Source organism: Leptodactylus fuscus, chromosome 2 (assembly GCF_031893055.1).
Source record: "Leptodactylus fuscus isolate aLepFus1 chromosome 2, aLepFus1.hap2, whole genome shotgun sequence".
In the NCBI taxonomy this organism is placed as follows: Eukaryota; Metazoa; Chordata; class Amphibia; order Anura; family Leptodactylidae; genus Leptodactylus; species Leptodactylus fuscus.
The window spans coordinates 190631824-190655684 of record NC_134266.1 but is presented as its reverse complement, the minus strand read 5'-3'; the positions used below and the strand labels follow the sequence as shown (position 1 = coordinate 190655684).

Genomic DNA, 23861 nt, shown 5'->3' with positions numbered 1-23861 from the left:
GTGACGCTCCGGGGGCGAGGCTTGAGAGCCCAGAGAGGAGGAGGAGGGGGTGGTGCGAGGCCGGCGCGATACGCCGGGGGCGGCTAGCGGATAAGCAGCGCTCAGTGGGCGCAGGAGGCGGAGGGGGGCAGGTCTCCGGGTACCGGGCCAAGCAGCCCGGCCTCTTTCCCATGCCTCGGGAAGCCGCTGCAGAGGGGCGGCGGCGACGACGGAGGAGGAGGCGGAGAAGCGGCGTGGTGTGAGGAGCGGTGCATGCCGCCGGGGAGCGGAGGGGGACGATGCGCGAGTACAAGGTGGTGGTCCTGGGGAGCGGCGGGGTCGGCAAGTCGGCTCTGACCGTGCAATTCGTCACCGGGACTTTCATCGAGAAGTACGACCCGACTATTGAGGACTTCTATCGTAAGGAGATCGAGGTGGACTCGTCCCCCTCCGTGCTGGAGATCCTGGACACGGCCGGTACCGAGCAGTTCGCATCTATGCGGGATCTGTACATCAAGAACGGCCAGGGCTTCATCCTGGTCTACAGCCTGGTTAACCAGCAGAGCTTCCAGGACATCAAGCCCATGAGAGACCAGATCATCCGCGTCAAAAGGTGGGCGATGGCGGGGGAGGGCTAGAGGGGTCCCCAGTCATTGTGCAGGGCGTGGTATTGGGGGGCTCTGCAGTTGGTGCACTATTGTGTGGGCTCTGGGCCTCCTGTCACCACAGATGCAGGGCTGTACAGCAGCGGCCTCTGGATCTAGGCTTTGTTGCCTTGTCCTGCTGCAGTCTGCTAGATCCTGGCACGGTGTCCTCAGCACCTCCACATGAAGCTACCTGTTATCTGCTGGCCTGTCATCACATGGTAATCTTACAGCAGGCAGGGAAGTGGGGGTCACCCTTCTAGGTTACACAGCTCTTTGTTGCTGTTTATGGTGCAGGACTGTGTTGACATTAGAAGGGTCTCCTGTACATGACAGGGGATGTCTGATGGGGACAGGGTCTTAGTGGTTAGCTCTGTTGCCTTGCAGCTTTAGGATCAAATCTGACCAAGGGCAACATCCTTATAGAGTTTGTACGTTCTCTTTCAGATTTTGTATGTTGCGTTGCTCCCTCCATGTACATACTGATAAGAAATTTAGATTGTGAGCTCTGCTGGTGACAGGGAGCGATGGCAATGTCTGGAATGCGCTGTGGAATATGTTGGTGCTATATAAATGTGATGGCACAGCCATGTAGTCTTCTGACATCTTACTCTTAACCTGTTTTGATGCCCCTTTGATCACTGTTGTGCCTAATCTATGTGATTGTCGTGTCCACCAATACGAGCCTTCTAGACCCAAACAACTCCAGGATCTCAGTGGGTAAGTATAGTATACTGTCCTTTATAATGTCCCCAACCGGGTGCATCTGCAGGGTCAGAAACTTTCAATTGGTTTCTGTTCCTCATAATTTACCGGTCAGTTTGCAGATGGAGAATGGAAGGTCCAGCACCTGAACGGGACAGACCTCGTACTACACCTCTAAAGGATAAATACGTCAGCAGCTACTAGAGACTCCACTTCTTATTAATGGGCGTCCTGTAGTACTCTTACTTTGCTCACATAGAATCTGTTTGGGTCTTCTGTCCAGTCATGTGACTAGCAGTTGGGCTTGCCAATACATGCATGCTCATTGGACAGACAGTCTCTCTTTGGCAGTCTACAAGACTCGCATTGAGGCTCCTGAAAACTTGTAGAGTGACTGACTTTGTGACTACCTAGAAGGCATGTATAGGGATATATGCGCATGAACAGAGTTTACATGCAGAAAATCTGAACCCACTGACGTGGTTTTTCGTGTGTGTGTGTGTGTGTGTGTGTGTGTGTGTGTGTGGATTGAGCAAAGTTTATAGGATGCCCATTACTAACCGGCAGGACTGTGGAGTCAGTAGGAGACTCGGACTCCTTCATAAATGGTTGACAGCCCTGGTCAGATAGAAGCGGTAAAGCTCTTCTAATTCATGAACCAGCTAGTGATGGATTCCTATGAAAGTAAATAAGCAACAAATCTATTTATCTAACTTAGAAGATATTAAAAATTAATAGTTATAAATGGATATTTTTAATAAACTTATTTTAAAGTTGAGGTTATAACTTTTTTTCTTGCTCCAGAAAAAAAATTGGTTTTAACTCCATGACAAACTCCATAGCTTTATTACCCCCTTCCCAAATCTGCTGTACTATTATGGTGGATGTTGGGCCTTTAAAGGTGGTGTCTGCTCTTCTGCAGAGTGGCTGGTATAACTACCAGGTCTCTGCTGTAGTGTACAGTGGAGACCCGGATCTAATGCCTGCAGGTCCACTCTAATCGCAGCATTGCTACCTATCATACAAACCCACTACCCCTGTATCTTTCATGTTGCAGGATGGTTCCCACACATGAAGGATGGGTTCACACAGATTTATGGACCGGATTTTGACGTGGAGGCCGCCTCAGAGTCCGGTCCAAGAAAAAGCTTGCCGCGACTACATCGGCATCCAGTCACTGCATTGTGCTCTGGATTAGGCCGAAATGAATGGGCCTGTTTGGGAGGGAGGTATCGGTGTATTCTGCCACAGCAAGAAAGGGCAGGTTGCTTCTTATTTCCATGAGCGGAAGAAACCGCTCACTGAAAAAGGAAGTGAACAGCTCCCATTGAAGTCAATTAGAGGCATTTTTTTGAGGCAGGTTACGTGTCAAAATCCGGTCCAAAAAACCTGTGAACCCAGCCTTAGGTTGCTGGAGCCTTTCTATTCCTATGGCACCTGGTAGCCTACTAGAGGCTACCAGGCCTGTCATAAACCAGCCTCAATAGTGGGGCAACACGGTGGCTCAGTGGTTGGCACTGCAGCCTTGTAGTGCTGGAGTCCTGGGTTCAAATCCTGCCAAGGACAACATCTGCAAGGAGTTTGTATCTTCTCCCCGTATTTGCGTGTATTTCCTGCCATACTCCAAAGACATACTGATAGGAAAAATGTACATTGTGAGCCCTATATGGGGCTCACAATCTACATTTTAAAAAATAAATAAACCAGCCTCAATAGTTTATTCCTATGACCAGCCTCAATAGTAATGTAGTGAAAATCTCGTAGACTGCAATACTATTGTATTGTAGTCTATGGGACTTGCAATCAAACGATTGCAGGTTTAAGCTCGTAAAATAGTGGAAAAACAATTGTAAAAAGTTTTAAAAAATAAAGAACAATTTAAAAAAAACTAAAAATTCAAATAATCTCCCCCTTCCTTAGATTTGAAAGAAAGATAAGTAAACTGATTATACTTCCCTATGTCCGGAAACTCCTGGTCTACAAACATAAAAAACAAAAAAAAGCTTTTCTATATGGCAAATTCCTTTTCCCTTCTCATAAAAAGCGAAGTAAGCTGGCTTCACCTGCCCCATCTGAAGCGCCCTTCATGTTGGGGTTCAGGGTAATATCATTAGACATTCACACTACAGTTAGTGGATGGAGCTGAACAGCAGATTGAAAAGCCCATTGATGAAAAGCAATGTATATGGATAAACAGATGAAGCAGTGGTGCTGAATAAAAACTCCACCATTGTAAACTGTGCTGCTAGTCCTATGAGGTACTGTGATTAGTTTAGATTTGTTTTGTGCTGACACTCCCTTTAAAGGGATTCTACCATTAAAAAACTTTTTTTTTCTAGGTAACACATCGGAATAGCCTTTAGAAAGGCTATTTGTCTCCTACCTACTCAGACCTTAGACTGAGGTACAGTTGTAGCATATTCTCAGCTGTGACGTATTGGGGTCTTTGGTATTAAGATCTAGATTTAAACCCATATTTACTAATGTTATTCAGATCTTGACAGTGAAGAGGAATGAATGAATGAATCATATATTATAAAGTTGCTCTTCTTTATGTGCTTAGACTGTATTTACATACAAGAAAAGCCTCTTTTATAGGGGAATTGATCTATCCCACACCAGGTAAATGTATTATGTCTCAGCCTTGTAGCACAGGGCATACTAATGTACACTGAATGATGCACTCCGTTATTGGGTGCATCGTTCATTTTATTCAGCTCTGAACAGACCCCCTAGCTGGTCATATGACTGCAAGGGTAACCTTCCAATTGACAGACCAGCCACAAATCTCTTTCTGTGTAACCTTGGCTTCACATGACGGTTTCACCTGTGAAATTTGGTCCTTGTGTTTGGTGGATTTATAGTCCTGAACATCATGCCAGGAGAGGGACTCCTATCATTATAGTTATCTATGCTGCTAGTGGTCACTGCCTCCCAGCACTTATATAACTATTATACTAGCAGTCCCTCTTCTGGCATGATGAATGAGGCTGTTATACACACATTTTGCGTTTCACTACAGGGTAACCCCTCATTCACATCTGCGTTTGTATTCTGTTCGGGGGAGACTGCATGGGGACACCCCGAACGGACTACCAAACGCATTTGCAAACGCTGTGCAGTAAAAGCACACGGACCCCGTAGACAATAATGGGGTCCATGTGCTTGCTGCGAGATCTCCGCAGGCAACATGCAGACAGGAAAGTAGTTCACAATCTACTTTCCTCTTCGCATGTTCAGTGCCGAGATTGCGCAGCAAGCACACGGACCCTATTATAGTCTACGGGGTCCATGTGTTTTTATTGCACAGCGCTTGCAAATGCATTTGGTAGTCCGTTCGGGGAAGTCCTCATGTGGTACTCCAGATTGCTCATTTACATACTGAGAAATCTATTAACATCTCTGCAATGGAAAGACTAATTTTCCCGGGGAAAAAATAGTTAATTGGAGATAAATTTTTAAGTGAGTCAGTCTGACACCTATCTAGGAGTGGAACTTCATAGATACATTTCAGTCTAAGTGGCTGGTTTGTGCTTCATACAGGAGCTGTCACCAAGTAGAAGATGCTAAATACCATACATCCATGTGGTTGCCGCTGCCCCCCCCTGAATAAATTGGCATTTATTTCTTTTCTTTAGATCGGTCTACCTATTCAAAAGTTATGGCCTCTGGAATCTTGTGTGTAAACTAGCTCTGCTATACTAAAAAGGTTCCCGCCCACTTGGAGAATCAATGCAATAACAGAAAATAGTTTAGGGGCACACTAGCAATGAAATGTCGTATGGCACAGAGTATTTTGTATTTGGTGGCAGGTCATCTTTAACCCTTTCCTGACATCCGCTGTAGTATTATGCCGCATGTCTGGTATTTAAATATGGCGAGTTTTGGATTTGTTTTTTTAAGGGGTTAATACATAAATAAAACCTAATATAAATTTGTTATCCCTGGAATATTACCAATACATGAAATGCAAGTGACCAGCCATTTTGGCTTCAATGTAAATGTCATGAAAACAAAGCCCATAAGAAAGTAACTCAAATGCAGTTTTTCTCCAAGTGTACCCCATTCTGATTTTGCCCCCCCCAACTTCCCAGTAAATTGTACACAATATTAACTGGCACCATTGCAAAGTATAATTTTTTTCTGCAAACATTAAGACCTCATATGGCGTACAGAAAAATATGGTGGGGTAGTCAAAATTTGGAGAAAAACAATTTTGAAGAGTTCACTACTCTTGACAGTCAGACCCCTACCACCTCCTGCATGTGCCTCCCCTTGCAGTAAGAGTGGATCCCCTCCCCAGTTCTGTAATTTCATCTATCCTACCTAAGTAGCCAGAGCAGTGCCCCTAGGGCTGAAGGCCCGCCCACAGTGCATCAACTGCCTCATTTGCATAAGACTTTAGTTGTGCTTTTCTTCAAATCTACAAAAGTGATATAGGTAATAAAAATATGCATATCACTGTGATGTGCTCTCTAATACGGTTGTCTGTTCCTGGGACAAGTGACACTGCCTTTAATTTCAGTGTTTGGTTCCCCAGTGCATAGGACGGTTTACACTTTGAGTCTTGAATTCCCTACATCTAGATCTTTCGTTCCTTGGCACCTGGGATCCTGCCAACCTGGAGCAACAGAATGCATAAACACACGTTCATCTCGCAGTTCATAAAGATGGACGTGTGTTTAGAAAACCATTGAAAAAAGACAAGGTGAAGATTGTTGCAAGGGTAACTTAACTCCTTAAGAGTCAAGCTAAAGGGAAAGTGTCACGATGAGATGACACTTGGGGTATTATTGTTTTTAATATTACGCTAGGTTCACACTAGTGTTCGTGCCCACTTTGGAATCCGAAAGATGTAGAGCTTTTCTGCTTAAAATGTGGGTTCGCTCAAACTCCATAGACTATAATGGGGTCTGCTGTGTTTCTACCTTTTTTTATACTGAAACTGGTGGAGAGAAGTCCTCTTTGCAGGGCTTTTTCTCTCTATTGATTTTAGACGTAATCTGCGGTAGATTCTCATATGTGAACCTAGTTTTAAACATATGTATCTTAAAGAGGACCTTTCATCAGATCGGGCACATGCAGTTTATATACTGCTGGAAAGCTGACAGTGCGCTGATTTCAGCGCACTGTCGGCTTTCCCGATCTGTGCCCGGTGTAAAGCGCTATCGGTCCCGGTACCATAGGGCTTTACAGTCAGAAGGGCGTTTCTGACACTTAGCCAGGGACGCCCTTCTGCCCAGCAGCGCCTATCGTGCTGTGCTGTGGAGCGGGGAGGAACTCCCTCCTCCTGCTCCTGATAATACTCGTCTATGGACGAGCTGTGTGAACAGAGGGAGGGGGCGTTCCTCCCCGCTCACACTGTACAGCGCGATAGGCGCTGCTGGGCAGAAGGGCGTCCCTGGCTAAGTGTCAGAAACGCCCTTCTGACTGTAAAGCGCTACGGTACCGGGACCGATAGCGCTTTACACCGGGCACAGATCGGGAAAGCCGACTGCGCTGAATTCAGCGCATTATCAGCTTTCCAGCAGTATATAAAACTGCATGTGCCCGATCTGATGAAAGGTTCTCTTTAAGAATTTATTGCAATGCTTTTAATTTTCCATGCTACCCATTTTTTAAAAAAATCCAAAATCTTGCATCTCCAACTCTTGCTAGTAAGTTCTGGTTCACATCTGTGTACGGGATTCCATTGGGGGAATGGACCCCATTATAGTCTATGGGGTCTGCGTGTTTTCCCCAGATAACCACTTTTCTATGCGTCTAGGTTTCCATTTGTGGGAACCCAAGCGGACTCCCAGATGTGAACCAGGCCTAAGACTAAAATATTGTTTGATTTCCTTTTTTTGTGTTGTTGATGGACCTTGGGCTGTAGACACTATAGTTTGGAGAAAACCCTATTGACTTCTAGGCAGGGTTCATTGCACAGAGAGAGGACTAGAGAAGCTGTAAAATTACTGGTTGGATTCTGTGTCTTATCTACATACATGTTGGCTGTGGTCAGATGTATGCTGATAAGTGAAGTGTTGTTTTTTGGGTTTTTTTTGCTTAGTGCTTGTACTAGTAGTTTATGCAAAGATTTGAAAAGTTAGTGGCCATTTACCGTATATTCTAGAGTATAAGCCAAATTTTTAAGCACAGTTTTTGTGCTGGAAAAGCCCCCCTCTGTTTATACTTGAGTCAAACAAAAAAAAAAATATATTTTTTTTTTTGGGTGGGGTGAGGGTGGTCTATGACCAGCCGCAATAGAAATGTATAGAATCTCCCATAATATAGTGAAAAAAAGAAGCTTTAATAAAAATAGTTGTAAATCCCTCCTTTCTCTAGAATAGACACAAAAGTAGAAAATGACTGTGAAACACAAACACATTAGGTAACCATGTGTCTGAAAATGCCCAGTCTACTGAATATAGGGTATCTGCAGTGCTCCTATTCTGTCGGGAAGGGGTTAATAGGAGCACTGCAGATACCCTATATTCAGCCAGGCTGAATTCCAAGTTGATCGAAAAAAAACCCAGTCCTCAAACTCAGGGAAGGGGCAGACAGACAACCAAAACACCCCCTCCCCTTTCCCAGCAACTACTGCACCCAAAAACTCCGACCATTTTAATTTTTGAAAAATTACCAGTAGCTGCTGCATTTCCCCCTCTCAGCTTATACTCGAGTTTTTGTGGTAAAATTAGGGGGGTCGGCTTATACTTGAATACTTGAGTATATACGGTAAGTAAATTTTTTTAACTAAGAATTCTGTAGTCCTTGGTTAAAGCCAGTATTATGGTTCAGAGCTGCATTCACAATTCTGCTGGTTGTGGTAATGTATTATTCTATCAGTAGAACAATAAGTCATTGCACCACTTAGCAGTTTCTGTAGATGAAATGGCTTTTTGCTGCTATTGAAGAACACTGAAGTCTCACAAGTAGGAGAAAACTACTTAGTAATATAATTGCCTGTAAATTTGTGGCCATTGCCCTGCCGCTAGCCTTTGTTGATCAGACCATAATGACATGTCATCCATAATGACAAGCTTTATTGATGGTAAGAAAGCGCCTTTCATTTTATATGAAATTGTGGCCTGTCGCCTGTACAGATTTTTCCTCTGTTCACTTTCTGGCTTATGAAATGTTTACTACCGATGCATCTCAGGATTCTGACATCAAGTAAGTCTATTCTGATGTCCATTTGCAATTGGTAGATTGACCATAAAGAGAAACCCAAACAGATGTTAAAGGTGTTATCCAAGAGTTGATATTGTTGGCAGTACAGCACCTCCACTGACCAGCTGCTGCAGCCTCTGGGTCTACTGAGTGTATAGACCTGTATACAGTGCCTGTGTGCTGCCACTGGGCAAACATTCAAATGGTCATCTCCTGGCACTGTACATGGTCCGTCTCCTCTACTGTGGCCCCCAGTAGAGTACTGCACATATTCAAGTTTTCAGTAGTGTAACTGTGGTGCTGGAACAGTAATGCCTCTGGTGCACGAAGAACCTAAATCACTTATTTAAAGAAAATACATCATTTTTCTCCAGAATAGGACCTGTGCAGTGTGATTGTGCAAGTCATTATATTTACTTTATGTGCAATTTGGGTGTGAAGGGGGGGTGAGGGGATGAGGGAGTAGATTCTGTATATGCTGTGAGAGAGTGAAGGGTGTGGTGTGGGAGGACAGGTATGTTCCATCCAGGCAGCTAAAGGGTGTATGGTAAAAACCCACAACAGGGAGGTCAGCTGGGTAGTCAAGGCCTGATAGTAGTCTGTGTGTTAGAATTAGGGGTGTGGCACCACACTGATAGAGCTGACCACTCCATACCAAACCTACAAAGCAGGTACTGTGCCACCCGTTGTTGTTGCCAAGGCGGGAATCTGATAGCCAGGCTCCTGTATAGTCAGGGAAAAGTTTTATGTTTAGTTAGTTCTCAGCCAAGAAGGGTTTTGTTTTTGGGCCTTTGTAAAGGCAGTGAATGCACTGCAAGTGAATAAAGCCTGAACTTGTGTGCAACCCAGTCTGTGTCCCTGTTTCCTGCACTGCTACCGAGCATCTATCTGAGTGGTTCCCTACAATGCATTATTGTGCCCTCAGTGCAAAGGGCATTATACACCTGATTCCCCCCCCCCCCCCAATATTGTAATCCCAAAATATCCAATGATTACATGGTTCACATATTCTGATATCATCTATGTGCAGCACAGTTTAAATTTCTATATACACACTAAAAATTATTTTTTTTACTCTGGTAATGAATACATGAATGAATACCTAATCTAGAAGCAGCATTGCTGTTGATCTTGATCAATGTGATTGCAATGAGCTGCACAATTTGCAGCATCTGATATGCGTCCTCTTGGATTCAGCAGACCTCTTAGAGGCTGTTCACACCACCATGTCTGTATTTCCTAGACTGACTTGTGGCTGTGTGAGTTATGATGAAGTGAGCTATTGTACAGCTCTAGCAGTACTGTACTGAACCAACGCTTATGTCTCTTTGGTATGGCCATTTGGGAGCTCAATATGATGCAATGAGTTTCATTTACATATCCGAGATGACGTCGGGAACAGTGACAGAAGTATGAACTATGTATAACAGATGACACGGTTATGTGAATAACCCCTTATGTTGTGGCTTTTCAGATTTACTTGCACACATTCATAGCCTCTTATGTATTGATATGTTTACACACATACATGAGCAAACTACATATTTTGCACTTCCATTTCAGCAAACTCTTAAAGGGGCTCTATCACTGGGAAAAGTCATTTTTAACTAATCACACCCTTGCATAGCCTTTAGAAATGCTATTCCACACTTGCCTTTTGTATGTAAATTGTCTGTCATTTTTGAATGAGCCTGTTTTTATTCATATGCTAATTAGCTTCCAGCCAGCACAGGAAGTTTCCAGCAGCCTCCTCTCTGCTATTATCTCCTGTGTGTGTGTGCAAGCAGGAAGTCAGCAGCAGCCTGTGCATAGGAAACCATAGCAAAGAGGGTGCACAATGCATCATGCACCCAGTCTAATTAGCATATGAATAAAAACTGACTTATTCGGAAACCACTGAGGCAATTTGCATACTAAAGGTAGGTGTGGAATAGCATTTCTAAGGGCTATGCAAGGATGTCATTAGTTGAAAATTACTTTTCCCAATGATAGAGCCCCTTAAGCATACTTACAAGAAAGTGAATCCTTTAGCACAATCTTGACTTATGCATTGATTACTAATAAAATTTTGGCTGATTGTTATTCAAGTCACAATTGCACTGCTTTCACATAAGTGCGGGCTTGTCCATTGTCCTGGTCTGTCCAAGGATCAGAAGGGGAGGGGATTCCGAGGTCTCCTGGAACACCACCCACGGCTGCAAGAGAGCGTCAAACTTTGGAGAATCCAGGGGCCACACGGTGGCTCAGTGGTTAGCACTGCAGCCTTGCAGCGCTGGGTCCTGGTGTTCAAATCCCACCAAGGGCAAAAAAACCATCTGCAAGGAGTTTGTATGTTCTCCCCGTGTTTGCATGGATTTCCATCCCATATTCCAAAAAGACATACTGATAGGGAAAAATGTACATTGTGAGCTCTATGTGGGGCTCACAATCTACATTTAAAAAAAAAAAAAAAAAAACTTTGGGGAATCCCTCACAATGAGGCTCTCCATTCTACGGATAAGGAGAAGCTCTTGAAGCCATTCCACAAGAGAGGGAGGTGTGGGGCTGCGCAATGGCGGGGGATGACAGTCCTGGCGGCCGTGCGAAAGTGACGCAGAAGATCACCTTTGACAATTTACCTGGTATGATGGAAAGGAGAGCCAACTGGCGGGATGGGGTGAGGGAGCTGCCAGAGACCTCATAGAGAGCGAACACTGAGGACCAGAAGGGTTGGATCGCACCACATTCCCACCAAACATGAAAGAATGAGCCTTCTGTGGTTCCATAGCGCTAACAGAGGTCGGGGACCGCAGGATAAAATTTATGGAAACGAACTACAAGGAGGGTACACAGAAGAGAAACACAAGGGAGCAACAGGAAAAGGAGAGAGGAGACGAAGAAAGGGGAGGACAAGAACAGGGGAGAACAAGGAACACAGACAGGTACCACTAAGTGTGGGAGGGAATATCCTCCCTAGAAATGATGGGGAGAGGTGACGAACGCACCTAAACACACGCGTCACTACTTGACACGAGGACCCCGGCGGTTGAGAAGCCGAACAAGGGCAGTGCAGATCCCCCCCCCGAGGGCCCCGTGCCAAGCAAATACAGGCAACAATCTATACAAGGCACAAACAGCCAACCGGGGAAACAGAAAAAAAAAAAATAGTAAGGCAATCAGCGGAAAAGTCCATAACAGCAGCACGTGAGGAAGGCTCAGGGCCAGATATACAGATCAGATAGGCGGAGCTTCTCGACCAATGGGCAAAACAGTAGCAGGGATGCCACCAGAAGTGGGCCAGTTAGGATTGTCCACTGGTTGGAGGCCAAGGGCCAACATGAAGGCCGGGACTTCATCCGGATGATGCAAAGAGATGACCCTCCCTCCGAACTTGCAGGCGAAACGGGAAGCCCCAAGAGTAAGCGATGCTATGCACCAGGATATCCAGCAGAGGTTTCAGGAGGAGCAATAGAGGGTCCAGAAGAAGATGCAGGAAGGGGGGAGACCCAGTGGCAGCCCACAGTGAGGGGAAAGTCTGAGCAGTTTGACAGTCCCATAGGGGGAGCCCCCTGGCATTGGTGAAGAGGCACCATGGATCCAGGGGCCCTGTGGGTCTGAACAGACAAGGGAGAGGCAGGGAGGGAGGGCCAGTCCTCTTCCAGGGCTGTAATGGAGGCAGAGGGGGAGACTGTCCCCTGAAACATGCGGCCAGTACCTGGAGTATGGAGAGCCGGAGGTGAGCAGGAAGGAGAGGAGTCATGCTGCTGCAGAGGCGGGCTGGAGGCCAGGGAATTTGGGCAGGGAGTGAGACAAATCACCTGGAGGCACAGCGGTCAGGGGAGCAGCGTTGGTTGGATCCCTGTAGGTGGAGCACGCGGCGGGCGCCATTTTGGAAATGATTGCAAGCACAAACTCTTTGGTATTAATATCTTCATTTATTTTTCTTGCAATGAAAAAACACAAAAGAGAATGAAAAAAAAAAAAAAAAGTCAAATCATTGATCATTTTACACACAACTCCAAAAATGGGCCGGACAAAAGTATTGGCACCCTCAGTCTAATACTTGGTAGCACAACCTTTAGACAAAATAACTGCGAACAACCGCTTCCGGTAACCATCAATGAGTTTCTTACAATGCTCTGCTGGAATTTTAGACCATTCTTCTTTGGCAAACTGCTCCAGGTCCCTGAGATGTGAAGGGGGCCTTCTCCAAACTGCCATCAAGAGATCTCTCCACAGGTGTTCTATGGGATTCAGGTCTGGACTCATTGCTGGCCACTTTAGAAGTCTCCAGTGCTTTCTCTCAAACCATTTTCTAGTGCTTTTTGAAGTGTGTTTTGGGTCATTGTCCTGCTGGAAGACCCATGACCTCTGAGGGAGACCCAGCTTTCTCACACTGGGCCCTACATTATGCTGCAAAATTTGTCGGTAGTCTTCAGACTTCATAATGCCATGCACACGGTCAAGCAGTCCAGTGCCAGAGGCAGCAAAGCAACCCCAAAACATCAGGGAACCTCCACCATGTTTGACTGTAGGGTCAGTGTTCTTTTCTTTGAAGGCCTCTCCCCCCCCCCCCCCCTGTAAACTCTGTTGATGCCTTTTCCCAAAAAGCTCTACTTTAGTCTCATCTGACCAGAGAACATTCTTCCAAAACGTTTTTGGCTTTCTCAGGTAAGTTTTGGCAAACTCCAGCTTCCTGGGTATCCTACCATACAGTCCCTTTTCATTCAGATGCCAACGGATAGTACGGGTTGACACTGTTGTACCCTCGGACTGCAGGGCAGCTTGAACTTGTTTGGATGTTAGTCGAGGTTCTTTATCCACCATCCGCACAATCTTGCGTTGAAATCTCTCGTCAATTTTTCTTTTCCGTCCACATCTAGGGAGGTTATCCACAGTGCCATGGGCTTTAAACTCTTGATGACACTGCGCACGGTAGACACAGGAACATTCAGGTCTTTGGAGATGGACTTGTAGTCTTGAGATTGCTCATGCTTCCTCACAATTTTGCTTCTCAAGTCCTCAGACAGTTCTTTGGTCTTTTTTGTTTTCTCCATGCTCAATGTGGTACACACAAGGACACAGGACAGAGGTTGAGTCAACTTTAATCCATTTCAACTGGCTGCAAGTGTGGTTTTGTTATTGCCACCACCTGTTAGGTGCCTCAGGTAAGTAACAGGTGCTGTTAATTACACAAATTAGAGAAGCATCACATGATTTTTCAAACAGTGCCAATACTTTTGTCCACCCTCTTTTTTTATGTTTGGTGTGGAATTATATCCAATTTGGCTTTTTGACAATTCTTTTTGTGGTTTTCCATTGAAGGCAAATTAAATGAAGATAATACCAAGGAATTTGTGATTGCAATCATTTTCTGGAAGAAAATGAGTATTATCTGACAGAATTGCAGGGGTGCCAATACTTTTGGCCAACACTGTACCTTTAGCAGTGTTTTGAGTGACTTCTGGCATCCTCTGCATTTGTTTACATCTGCATCTATCTGTTATGTGCCTTTCCTACAATTCCCAAAATTCCTTGTGCTACACTCAGAGCTGAATCTCCCTCTTATACTCTTCATCCTTGTTTCCCTAGCTAGCCTGCACACTACACCCTCAGCAGCCATCTTTAGACTCCTAGTCCTCTCTTAACTCGGTAACCTTTTCCTTTGGCTGTAATATTGTAATCATCTCTCTACCCTTTCACTCATATTCCATCTGCCACACACATGGTCACTCCACATACACAATCCAACACTGATGTCCAAACTGAGATGCACGCATATGAGGATTAGATACACAGGTCAGCACACAGTTCCACACGCCGCAGGATTAGATATGTGCATCTGCACACAGTTTCACAAGCCGGAGGATTAGATATTCACCTCTACACAGTACTACATGCTGGAGGATTAGATACAAGCATCAGCACACAGTACCACACACCGGAGGATTAGATACCCACGTCACCACACATCACATCTTTACTCCAGGTTTCCATAGCAACCTAGCCATTTTTCTTCATTGCTGTATGTCAGCTTTACAGGGGAAGGGCACTGTAGATTAAACTGTTACACAAGGTCACATACACACAGCTTTACTCCAGGTATCCATAACAACCGATCGCAGGGTTTTTCACTGCTATCCAAACTAGATACACACGATCACATGACGCCTATGGACACCCACACAAATGATATATAAAATACACCAGTGCAAAACTGGGCAATTCTTTTGGGGCCACTACACAAACAAAAAATGAAATATACCCGTGCGAAGCTGGGTCCTCCTGCTAGTTTCCATATATAATAAATACAGTCACACAGAGAAAGATTCGGGACAACAATTCCTACTTGATGCTTTGTTTGTTTTTTGTTTTGTTTTTTTAATTTGGTAAATATATACACACGTACGTAAACATGAATATTTTGACAACTCTCTCTTTTATACAGTGTCGGGCTGAAGAGCTTAGGGCTCACCAGCCCTGTGTGCAGACATGGCCCACGGTATTATTCTCCACATGGTGTGTTATGCTCTGCTGTGGCCCCTGCATGGTGTAATATGGATTGCGCAAATTATACAATGACAGCAGAATTCTCTACAGCCCACTCTGCTGGCGCCTCCTCTTCGTGATGTGTGCTGGCCAGAACCACCTCTTTGAAGCCCCCGCCCAGCTGCATTACACTTACCTTTTCTTCCTAGCAACTCCAAATCCGATGTCCACATCGCTGGCACCTCCTCTTTCTGACGTGTTGGTCGGTCACCCATTGTATTGAACGTGCGTGGGCAGCTGGCACTCACAATTAAGAGGTGGACTACCAGTGATGCCATCCTGGGGGCTGGATATACACAAGAGAAACATGAGTATAATGGAGCTGTGGGGTGGGTACTTTCTCCTGATGATGTGGCTATAGATTAGCCTGAGACCCTGCAACATCAGCGGAAAGGCAGAAAATGTAAACCTATTTAGGCCACATGACCTACATGTATTACAGCAAAAGACACATTTCTAGAAATATAGAAAGTTGGGGGGGGGGGGGCATGGGGGTCATTATGTTTAAAATACACATTTATCCTGGACTACCCCTTTTAAAGTAACTTTTTCTTTGCTACTGTGTCGGGGGGGGGGGGGGCGGTTGGGTTTAGATGTTTAGATAAGAGATAAGATAAGATAATCCTTTAATAGTCCCACAATGGGGAAATTTCAGTGATACAGTTTCATAGATGGTACAGTAGGATATAACAAGAGAGAAAAACGCATACAAGCTCATGGCAGATAGAGAAATCCTAGGAATCATAGCAACTAAAAAGAAAGAAACACAGACACACTGCAGGATCATTTAGTTCTCTGTGTGAAGTGATGTTAATAATACAGCCGAATGTAGTTGGAGGACATGAGGAGGGGGGGTCACAGCACGTAGATATAACAGGCAAAAACCATTTAACCATTGTTTGTAATATACTTTTCTATATTAATTCCTTTTTATTATAAAACAGGTTGTAATATTGTCCTTGGCAGCCCTATAACTGAGAAGTCTGTACACATTTGTACGTTAGTGTACTACAACTGTAGTATGGCAGATGTCTGAAAGGGGGAAAGGAGGACCTTTCACCACCCCCACCAATTACAGTTCTTTGCATTGTTGGGGACATTAAATTGTCCTCGTAAGAGTATGTTGCAGAGCTCCAAATTAATAATTAACAGGCCTAGATGGGCTACCACCCATTGGGCCTGGAGAAGCCACACGCACACACACACGCAACTGATAGTGTATCAAGTGAGTTCTGATTTATTGTTACAGAAGAGGCAATATTTATACAGACAAATGCAGGTTGGACTTATAACATTTTAGTACTTGGCTGTGGAGTGCTGACTAATTACCCTTCAACAGGAAACTACCCCCCTACAGTCACTGTATCTCAAGGCTCAGAAGATAATTACACATCAAAGACCTTTGTGTCACTTCTTGGATCTAACTTCCAGTGTTTCTATAGAACATCCTGTGTTACACACTCTTGACACAATGGTGCAACTCTGAAGTCAATCAGCTAGATAAGGATTCATTAGCATTCCATTTCCTGGTAGCCCATAGCATCTCCATGTTAATTAGTCTAACCAATTACTTTTGAGACAAGACTACATATCTTTGCTAGAGAAAGATGGATGACAAATACAAGATAGAAGATATGATTCTAACAGCATCTTTGATTAGATGCCACTCCACTGATTCCAGCACAGTTTTAATTTTTTCTCCAGCCCCCACCATTACCAAGCAATAAGTGCAGTTGGTTTTGGTGCCTTTTGTGCTATTTAAGCTCTGCAATGTTAGAAGGGCGGGGGGGGGGTGTGATTCAGAACTTCAGAGGCAGCCAGTGTCAGAGCTCAGAATTGCACTCCTTCTCCGCTCCTGCCTGAAACCACTTTCAGTTTTTGTGCCCGATTGCTTGGGAACTGTGATGGCTACAGAGAATTCCAACTGCGAAAATCAGAGGAGCAGCAGCTATTAAATTATGTAAAGAACTGGACTTGTTGAAAGTGGAGAAATGTCCTCTCAAACCCCTTCCCGATATCCGCTGTAATAGTACGGTGGATGGTCGGGTATTTAAGTATGGTGGTCGCTCAGGAGCTGAGTGGCCGCTATGGCTGCCGGGCCTTTGCTTTCCATCTGGTAGCCACAAGGTCTTGCTGTTTTACCCAGAAGGGACCTAACAGTCTTGCAGGGTTTTTTTGTGGTTTTTTTTTCCTCCTCTTCAAGAACCATTCCTTTGCTATGGCAGCTGGGAGATTTCTATTGAGATGTAACATTAGATGATAAAAAATTCAAATCTGTTTTCTTCAGAAAAAAATACAGTAATTAAAAACATGTTTGCTATATCCACATTCAAAAGTATGCAAATATAAAAAAGCTACAGGTGTCACAATACGGTGATGTAAGGATGCTGTACAAAACTTGGCCATTTCTGGCGTTACCATTGAAGTGAATGGGAGCGCCGTCCACCAAGTGACATGCCTACATTCAGCCTGGCTACAGTCAGGCTGAACACACAACGGAGGGAGAAGACCCCAATACTAACCACTGAGTCCCCACCAATGAACTATTATCCTCTGTTCTTGGTGGCATAACCCTATTGACAACGCAGCGGATCATTAGATAACTGAGCTAATGGAAGTTGTAGGGGTTTGTTAGTCCTTATTGTTTATATGCTGAGTGTTAGCAATGGGCAAAGCAGAGTTTATAACTACCGTATATACTCGAGTATAAGCCGAGGTTTTCAGCACAGTTTTTGTGCTGAAAAAGTGCTCCTCAGCTTATATTCGGGTCATTATGGTAATTTTCTGCTAGCAGGCCAGGATAGCAGACCCTAACCCCCCCCCCCCCCCCCTCACCACCACCACTCCATCACACGCCGGGTGACGTGGCCACGTAAGCTCAGGCCCGCACCCGGCGTGTGGCTGCTTCCTGGCCTGTACCGTAAGTACTTCTGCAGCTCTTAATGTTAGCAGGAGCGCGGCGACGCTTTGGGCCCCGGCACCCGCCCCGTCTGGATGCCGGGTCTGTAAATGTAATGGCGCCGCTCTGCAGAGCGGTCGCCATAGAAACCGGCACCTCCGCTGTAATGCTTACAGCAGAGATGCTGAAGCTTATGCCTGCGATCTCTGATTGTAGGCATAAGCTTTGGAATCTCCGCTGTAAGCGTTACAGCGGAGGTGCCCTCCGGAGATGTCCTCCCCCCTCCGGAGATGTCCTCCCCCCTTAGGCCTGCCCCATACTTTTAAAGATGCAGGCCGGCTCCTGCGCAGCGAGCTCGCAGTAGCCGACCTGTTCCGACGACAGCCGGGAGCCTAATGAAGGCTCCCAGGCCTGTCATCGCTATATTACTATTACGGCTGGTCTATGATCAACCGTAATAGTAATGTAGAGAATCTCCCATAGACAGCAATACACTTGTATTGCCGTCTATGGGACTTGCAATCAAATGACTGCAGGTTCAAATCCCCCAAGGGGGGCTAAAAAAATTGTAAAAAAAAAAAAAAAGTTTTAAAAAAATATATATAATAAAAAATAAAATAAATAAAAGTTCTAAATCACTCCTTTCCCTATAATTCATATAAAGGCGGGTTCACACCAGCACCTGATCTCAGTTATGCAGGTTTCCATTTTCTGTCGGGAGAGGACAGAAACCGACATTCAGTGTCTGTTGGTGAACGTCTTCTGCTGCCCATGGCGAAACCGTTATGCATAACGGAGATTGGGCGCTAGTGTGAACCTGCCCTCAAAGTAGAAAATGACTGTGACACACATACACATTAGATATCCCTGTGTCTGAAAGTGCCCGGTCTACTGAATATAGGGGATCTGCAGTGCTCCTGTTCCGTCGGGAAGGGGTTAATAGGAGCACTGCAGATACACTATATTCAGCCAGGCTGAATTCCAACTGGGGGTAAAAAACCCAGTCCTCAGGGAAGGGGCAGACAGACAACCAAAACACCCCCTCCCCTTCCCCAGTATCTACTGCACCCAAGAACTCGGCCATTTTAATTTTTTAAATTTTCCAGCAGCTGCTGCATTCCCCCCCCCCCCCCCCTCGGCTTATATTCGAGTCAATAAGTTTTCCCAGTTTTTTTGTGGTAAAATTAGGGGGGTCGGCTTATATTCGGGTCTGCTTATACTCGAGTCTGCTTACACTCGAGTATATACGGTAAGTGTTTTAGTGGGTAAAACTTTTTTTTTTTTTTTTTTCCATTTATTGAATAATGCAAGTGAAGATGAACTTTGTAGTATACTGTATTAAAGAAAATGGCCTGTTTTCTTGACAATCTGCTGCCTCCTGCCACTGTATAATATAATTTTATGGGGAGGGAGAAGTGAAAGCAGAGAGATGGTGTCCTTCACAACTTAGCTGGGATATGGGGATTTAATATCCAGCTTTTTAAAGACAAAAGTTGTATTTTTCTTTTTTTAATTCTGTAGGCCAAACACCAGTTTTTCCTCATAGTCCAACCCCCCATTTCTGCTCCAACTCTTTCATAGATAGCTGACATCCATGGTCTATCAGAAGCAGTAAAAATCCTTTAAAGCAGGGCAACACAGTGGCTCAGTGGTTTGCACTGCAGCCTTGCAGCGCTGGAGTCCTGGGTTGAATCCTGCCAGGAACAACATCTGCAAGGAGTTTGTATGTTCTCCCCGTGTTTGTGTGGATTTCCTCCCATTCTTCAAAGACATACTGATAGGGAAAAAAAAAAAAATGTACATTGTGATCCCTATATGGGGCTTACAATCTACATAAAAAAAAAAAATTAAAAAAGTCATTTAAAGCGATTCTATCGTTAGAATACCCTTTTTAACTAAATACACGTAGGAACAGCCATAAGGCTATTCTTCTCTTACCTTTATTATTTTGATCCGCACCGCCGTTCCTGAGAAATATCAACTTTCTTCCTTATGTAAATGTTTACTCGCAGCGCTGGGGGCATTTTCTGTGCCGTTTGAAAACTTTCCAGCGACGCCTCTGTCTTCTTCTTCGCCTCTTCTCTCGCGCTCCCATCGGGTTTTCATCCAAAAGCGCTGACTGTGCATGTCTGGCTAGCCGTTTTCCTGTGACCGAATGGGAGAGGCCACAGGAAAATGGGTAGCAGACATGCATAGTCGGTAGAGATGAGCGAGTACTGTTCGGATCAGCCGATCTGAACAGCACGCTCCATAGAAATGAATGGATGCACCTGGTACTTCCGCTTTGACGGCGGCCGGCCGCTTAACCCCCGCGTGCCGTCTACGTCCATTCATTTCTATGAGAGCGTGCTGTTCGGATCGGCTGATCTGAACAGTACTCGCTCATCTCTAATAGTCGGTGCTTTTGGATGAAAACCCGATGGGAGCGCAAGAGAAGAGGTGGAGAAAACAGGTGTCACTGGAGAGTTTTCAAGCAGCACTGGGGACACCCCCAGTGCTTTCTAAAACCTCATTTACATATGGAAGATAGATGAAATTCTTCAGGAACGGTGGTACGGCTCAGAGTAATAAAGGTAAGAGAAGAATAGCCTTAAGGCTATTCCTATGTGTATTTAGTTAAAAAAGACTCCTGTACTTGGTTTGTAGCATTAGTATCTTCACCCATGCTGGCCACAAACTTCCTCTAAAATATATTTTTTCATTGCTCTTTCCCTACAGATACGAGAAGGTGCCAGTAATCTTGGTTGGCAACAAAGTTGACCTAGAAAGTGAACGTGAGGTATCCTCCAACGAAGGACGTGCCTTGGCTGAAGACTGGGGATGTCCTTTCATGGAAACATCAGCGAAAAGTAAAACGATGGTGGATGAGCTCTTTGCAGAAATCGTGAGGCAAATGAACTATGCAGCCCAGCCTGATAAGGATGACCCTTGCTGTTCTGCGTGCAATATACAATAGCGGTTTTATGTAATTTAGGTAGACATGACTATTTTAGCTGCAAAGGTTTAAAAAAAAAAAGTTTTAATTTTTTTTTTCTCACGTGTTTACCCAAAGAAAAGCATTGCGAGAGGACTGCATCTGAAACCTTACTATCTGATTAACCTATCTTGATCTGTAGTCTAAATTTTACTTGAGAAGTAATCTGTGGCATTGGTTTGTACAGCTGACATGGCACTCTTGTTCGGCCACATTAAATAAAGACCTAGATTGCAGAAAGACTCCTCCGATAAGAAGACCCTACATGAAGCAGCGACCTCGACCACTGCAGGTATTCTTCCTGAACTGGACAGCAAAGGGCACCTACACTTTCAAAGCTGACTTGACATCCCATTGTGTTTTTTGAAAACCACTCTGAAACCCCCCATCTACTAAATGGACGAGGAAGCAACTGGATAAAGAAGATGAAGACTTTGGAGATGGGATAGTCTTGTTTTGGGAAATTAAGCCATGTTGCATCCAGTTGAGGGAGCAATGATTTATTTTCGGTATGCTTCCCAGTGATTACGGACCTTAGTACTCTGACATGGTTTTTACTATGTTGTTGGCTTGTTTCTGTCTAGCGTAACAATTTGACTGAAAGTGAATATAAGGAATTTTTTTTTTTTTTAACTTGATGCTGACAGGCTATTGTGAAGTGAATGTTGATGTGACAAGGTGCTGAAGTTGCGACGTTTCATTTGGATTGGACTTGAGTATTTATTATTTGCATGGGCGACTGCACACAAATGCAAATTACCTGCTTAATCTTGTCAGAAACAAAAAATTTAACGGATTTCCAATTTGACGTCAGAAAATCAATATTGCATATGGTCATGGAAAAAAAGAAGCAGCCATACTCTGCTCAAACCTTGCATCTTCTAATATCGGTAGACTAGTTTTCGTTTCTTTTGAGCAAGTGAGAAGCCGTGTGAATGTGCCGTACATTTGTATGCTGGTTTACAATTATTGTATTTGAGCTGAGGTTCATTGTATTTGCTCCACAGTGTAAGATGTGTACACTGAACTATCCCAGACAAGTGCTTCTTTGTGGCTCAGAATAGAATGTGTTATGTCACTTACACAGATTTTTTTTTTTTTTTTTTTTTTTATTAGCTGCTTTTGAATGAGGACATCGGGGTGTAACAAAATTTAGCACATTTAGTCATGTTGCGTTTACCTTATGTGCAAGACGTTTTCTTCCATATTTCACGTTTCTGCTCCGCCTCAACCACGCCCAATCAAATTCCTCATTTAACCCTTTACTTTAGTTCAGTGGAGTGAAATGAAGCGAATGCACTGTTATCAAAGCTACAGTCATTGTATTTTGTTCCAAGTAAAGAAATTACTGTCAAACATTGTATTTTGCACACATGGTTGACACTCCCATAAATATGTCCTTTTGAAGCACTACTTTGTAGTCGCAGGAACACTACTCCATGAAGGTTTCGGGTTTTTTTCTTCAAAGATGCATTTTTTATTTTTTAATTCTGGCCTAGGAAACAAAATCTTCAAGATTGCCATGCACCTTGAAATGCGGTTGTGCATTTTTAATATCCTAGTTTGCCTGTAAGATGCTTTCATTTGGTAAATCTCTCTACAAGTGATCGAAATGCTTTCCATAAACTCATTTGAGGAGCAGTTGTTACTGGTTTTTGCAGCACACATTTTTCAACAACTGGCAAGAAATAAACTATATTTAACTTAGTTTTGTTTTCGTTCCATTTAATTATATTTTTTATTTTCAAAGTTTGACAAACATAAAAATAAATACTAATATGTTATTGCAAAACATCAAAATCTTTGCGGTGTATATTTTACTACTCGGAGCTTTAGTGCGCTAACCTGCGTCCAATATGTCACTTGGGATATGGGCAGTACTTGGGCTAAATGAAGCTGTAGGAACTACAGTGGCAAAGAAATTGTTTTCGGGCTAAGGATACACGATGCAGAAAAACTTCCCAACTCTGTTCATTTCAGCAAGAGTCATGACCAGACATGACCTATCTTCAGGTAGATTCCACCTTGCAAAACCCTTCTTCCCACTCTGCGTGACTCCTATTCAAGTTAATGGGAGTTGTGCCTCACGGTCCCCCACAAAAAACTATGAACTTAAAAGGCTATGGCCCCATGTAGATGGACGCAGCCAAAAAAATACCGTATTTTTCGGACTATAAGACGCACTTTTTTTCCTCCCAATATGGGAGGAAAATGTGTGTGCGTCTTATAGTCCGAATGCAGCGTGTGCAGCGTCTGTGTCCTGTCTATGAGGAGCAGCACGGAGAGCAGCACGGTGCCTGCCTGCTCTGCCCCTCCTTCCCTGTCTGTGTCGCGTGTTTGCAGGAGCGAGATATGAGAGGCAGGGAAGTAGGGGCGAGCCAGACAAGTGAAGGAAGCGTGGTTTCAAGCTTGCCGAGAAAACCACGCCTCCTTCTCCCGTCTGGCCCGCCCCTCCTTCACTGCCTCTCAGATCTGGCTCTTGCAATGAAGCCACACAGACAGGGAAGGAGGGGCGGGCCAAACGGGAGGAGGAGGCTTGGTTTTCTCGGCAAGCTCGAAACCACGCCTCCTTCACCCGTCTGGCCCGCCCCTACTTCCCTGCCTGTGTGGCTTCATTGCAAGAGCCAGATCTGAGAGGCAGTGAAGGAGGGACGAGCCAGATGGGTGAAAGAGGCGTGTTTTCAAGTTTGCTTAGAAAACCACACCTCCTTCACCCGTCTGGCCCGCCCCTTTTTCTCTTCTTGCATAGCTTCACTGCAGGGTGTCTCTTTCCATCCATGGATGAGGATAGATAGATAGATAGATTAGATAGATATGTTCAAATCACCCCCATATCCCTAGAATACATATAAAACAAAAACATTACTGTGAAACACATACACATTTGGTATCCCTGTGTCCGAAAGCCCCCGGTTCTATTTACATTGGTGAAATATTATATTATTAGGTTATTAAATATTTCACCAATTTTTTTTCC

At 44.4% G+C, this 23861-nt stretch overlaps 1 protein-coding gene across 1 annotated transcript; it reads left to right on the top strand.

Annotated features, from left to right (window-relative positions):
- Window positions 1-76: 76 nt before the first annotated feature.
- On the top strand, window positions 77-22651 carry RAP2A (RAP2A, member of RAS oncogene family). Its single transcript, XM_075265301.1, has 2 exons — window positions 77-592; window positions 20629-22651. The coding sequence occupies exons 1-2, from the start codon at window positions 279-281 to the stop codon at window positions 20864-20866; spliced, it is 552 nt and encodes a 183-aa protein (XP_075121402.1). The 5' UTR covers window positions 77-278; the 3' UTR covers window positions 20867-22651.
- Window positions 22652-23861: the final 1210 nt, after the last annotated feature.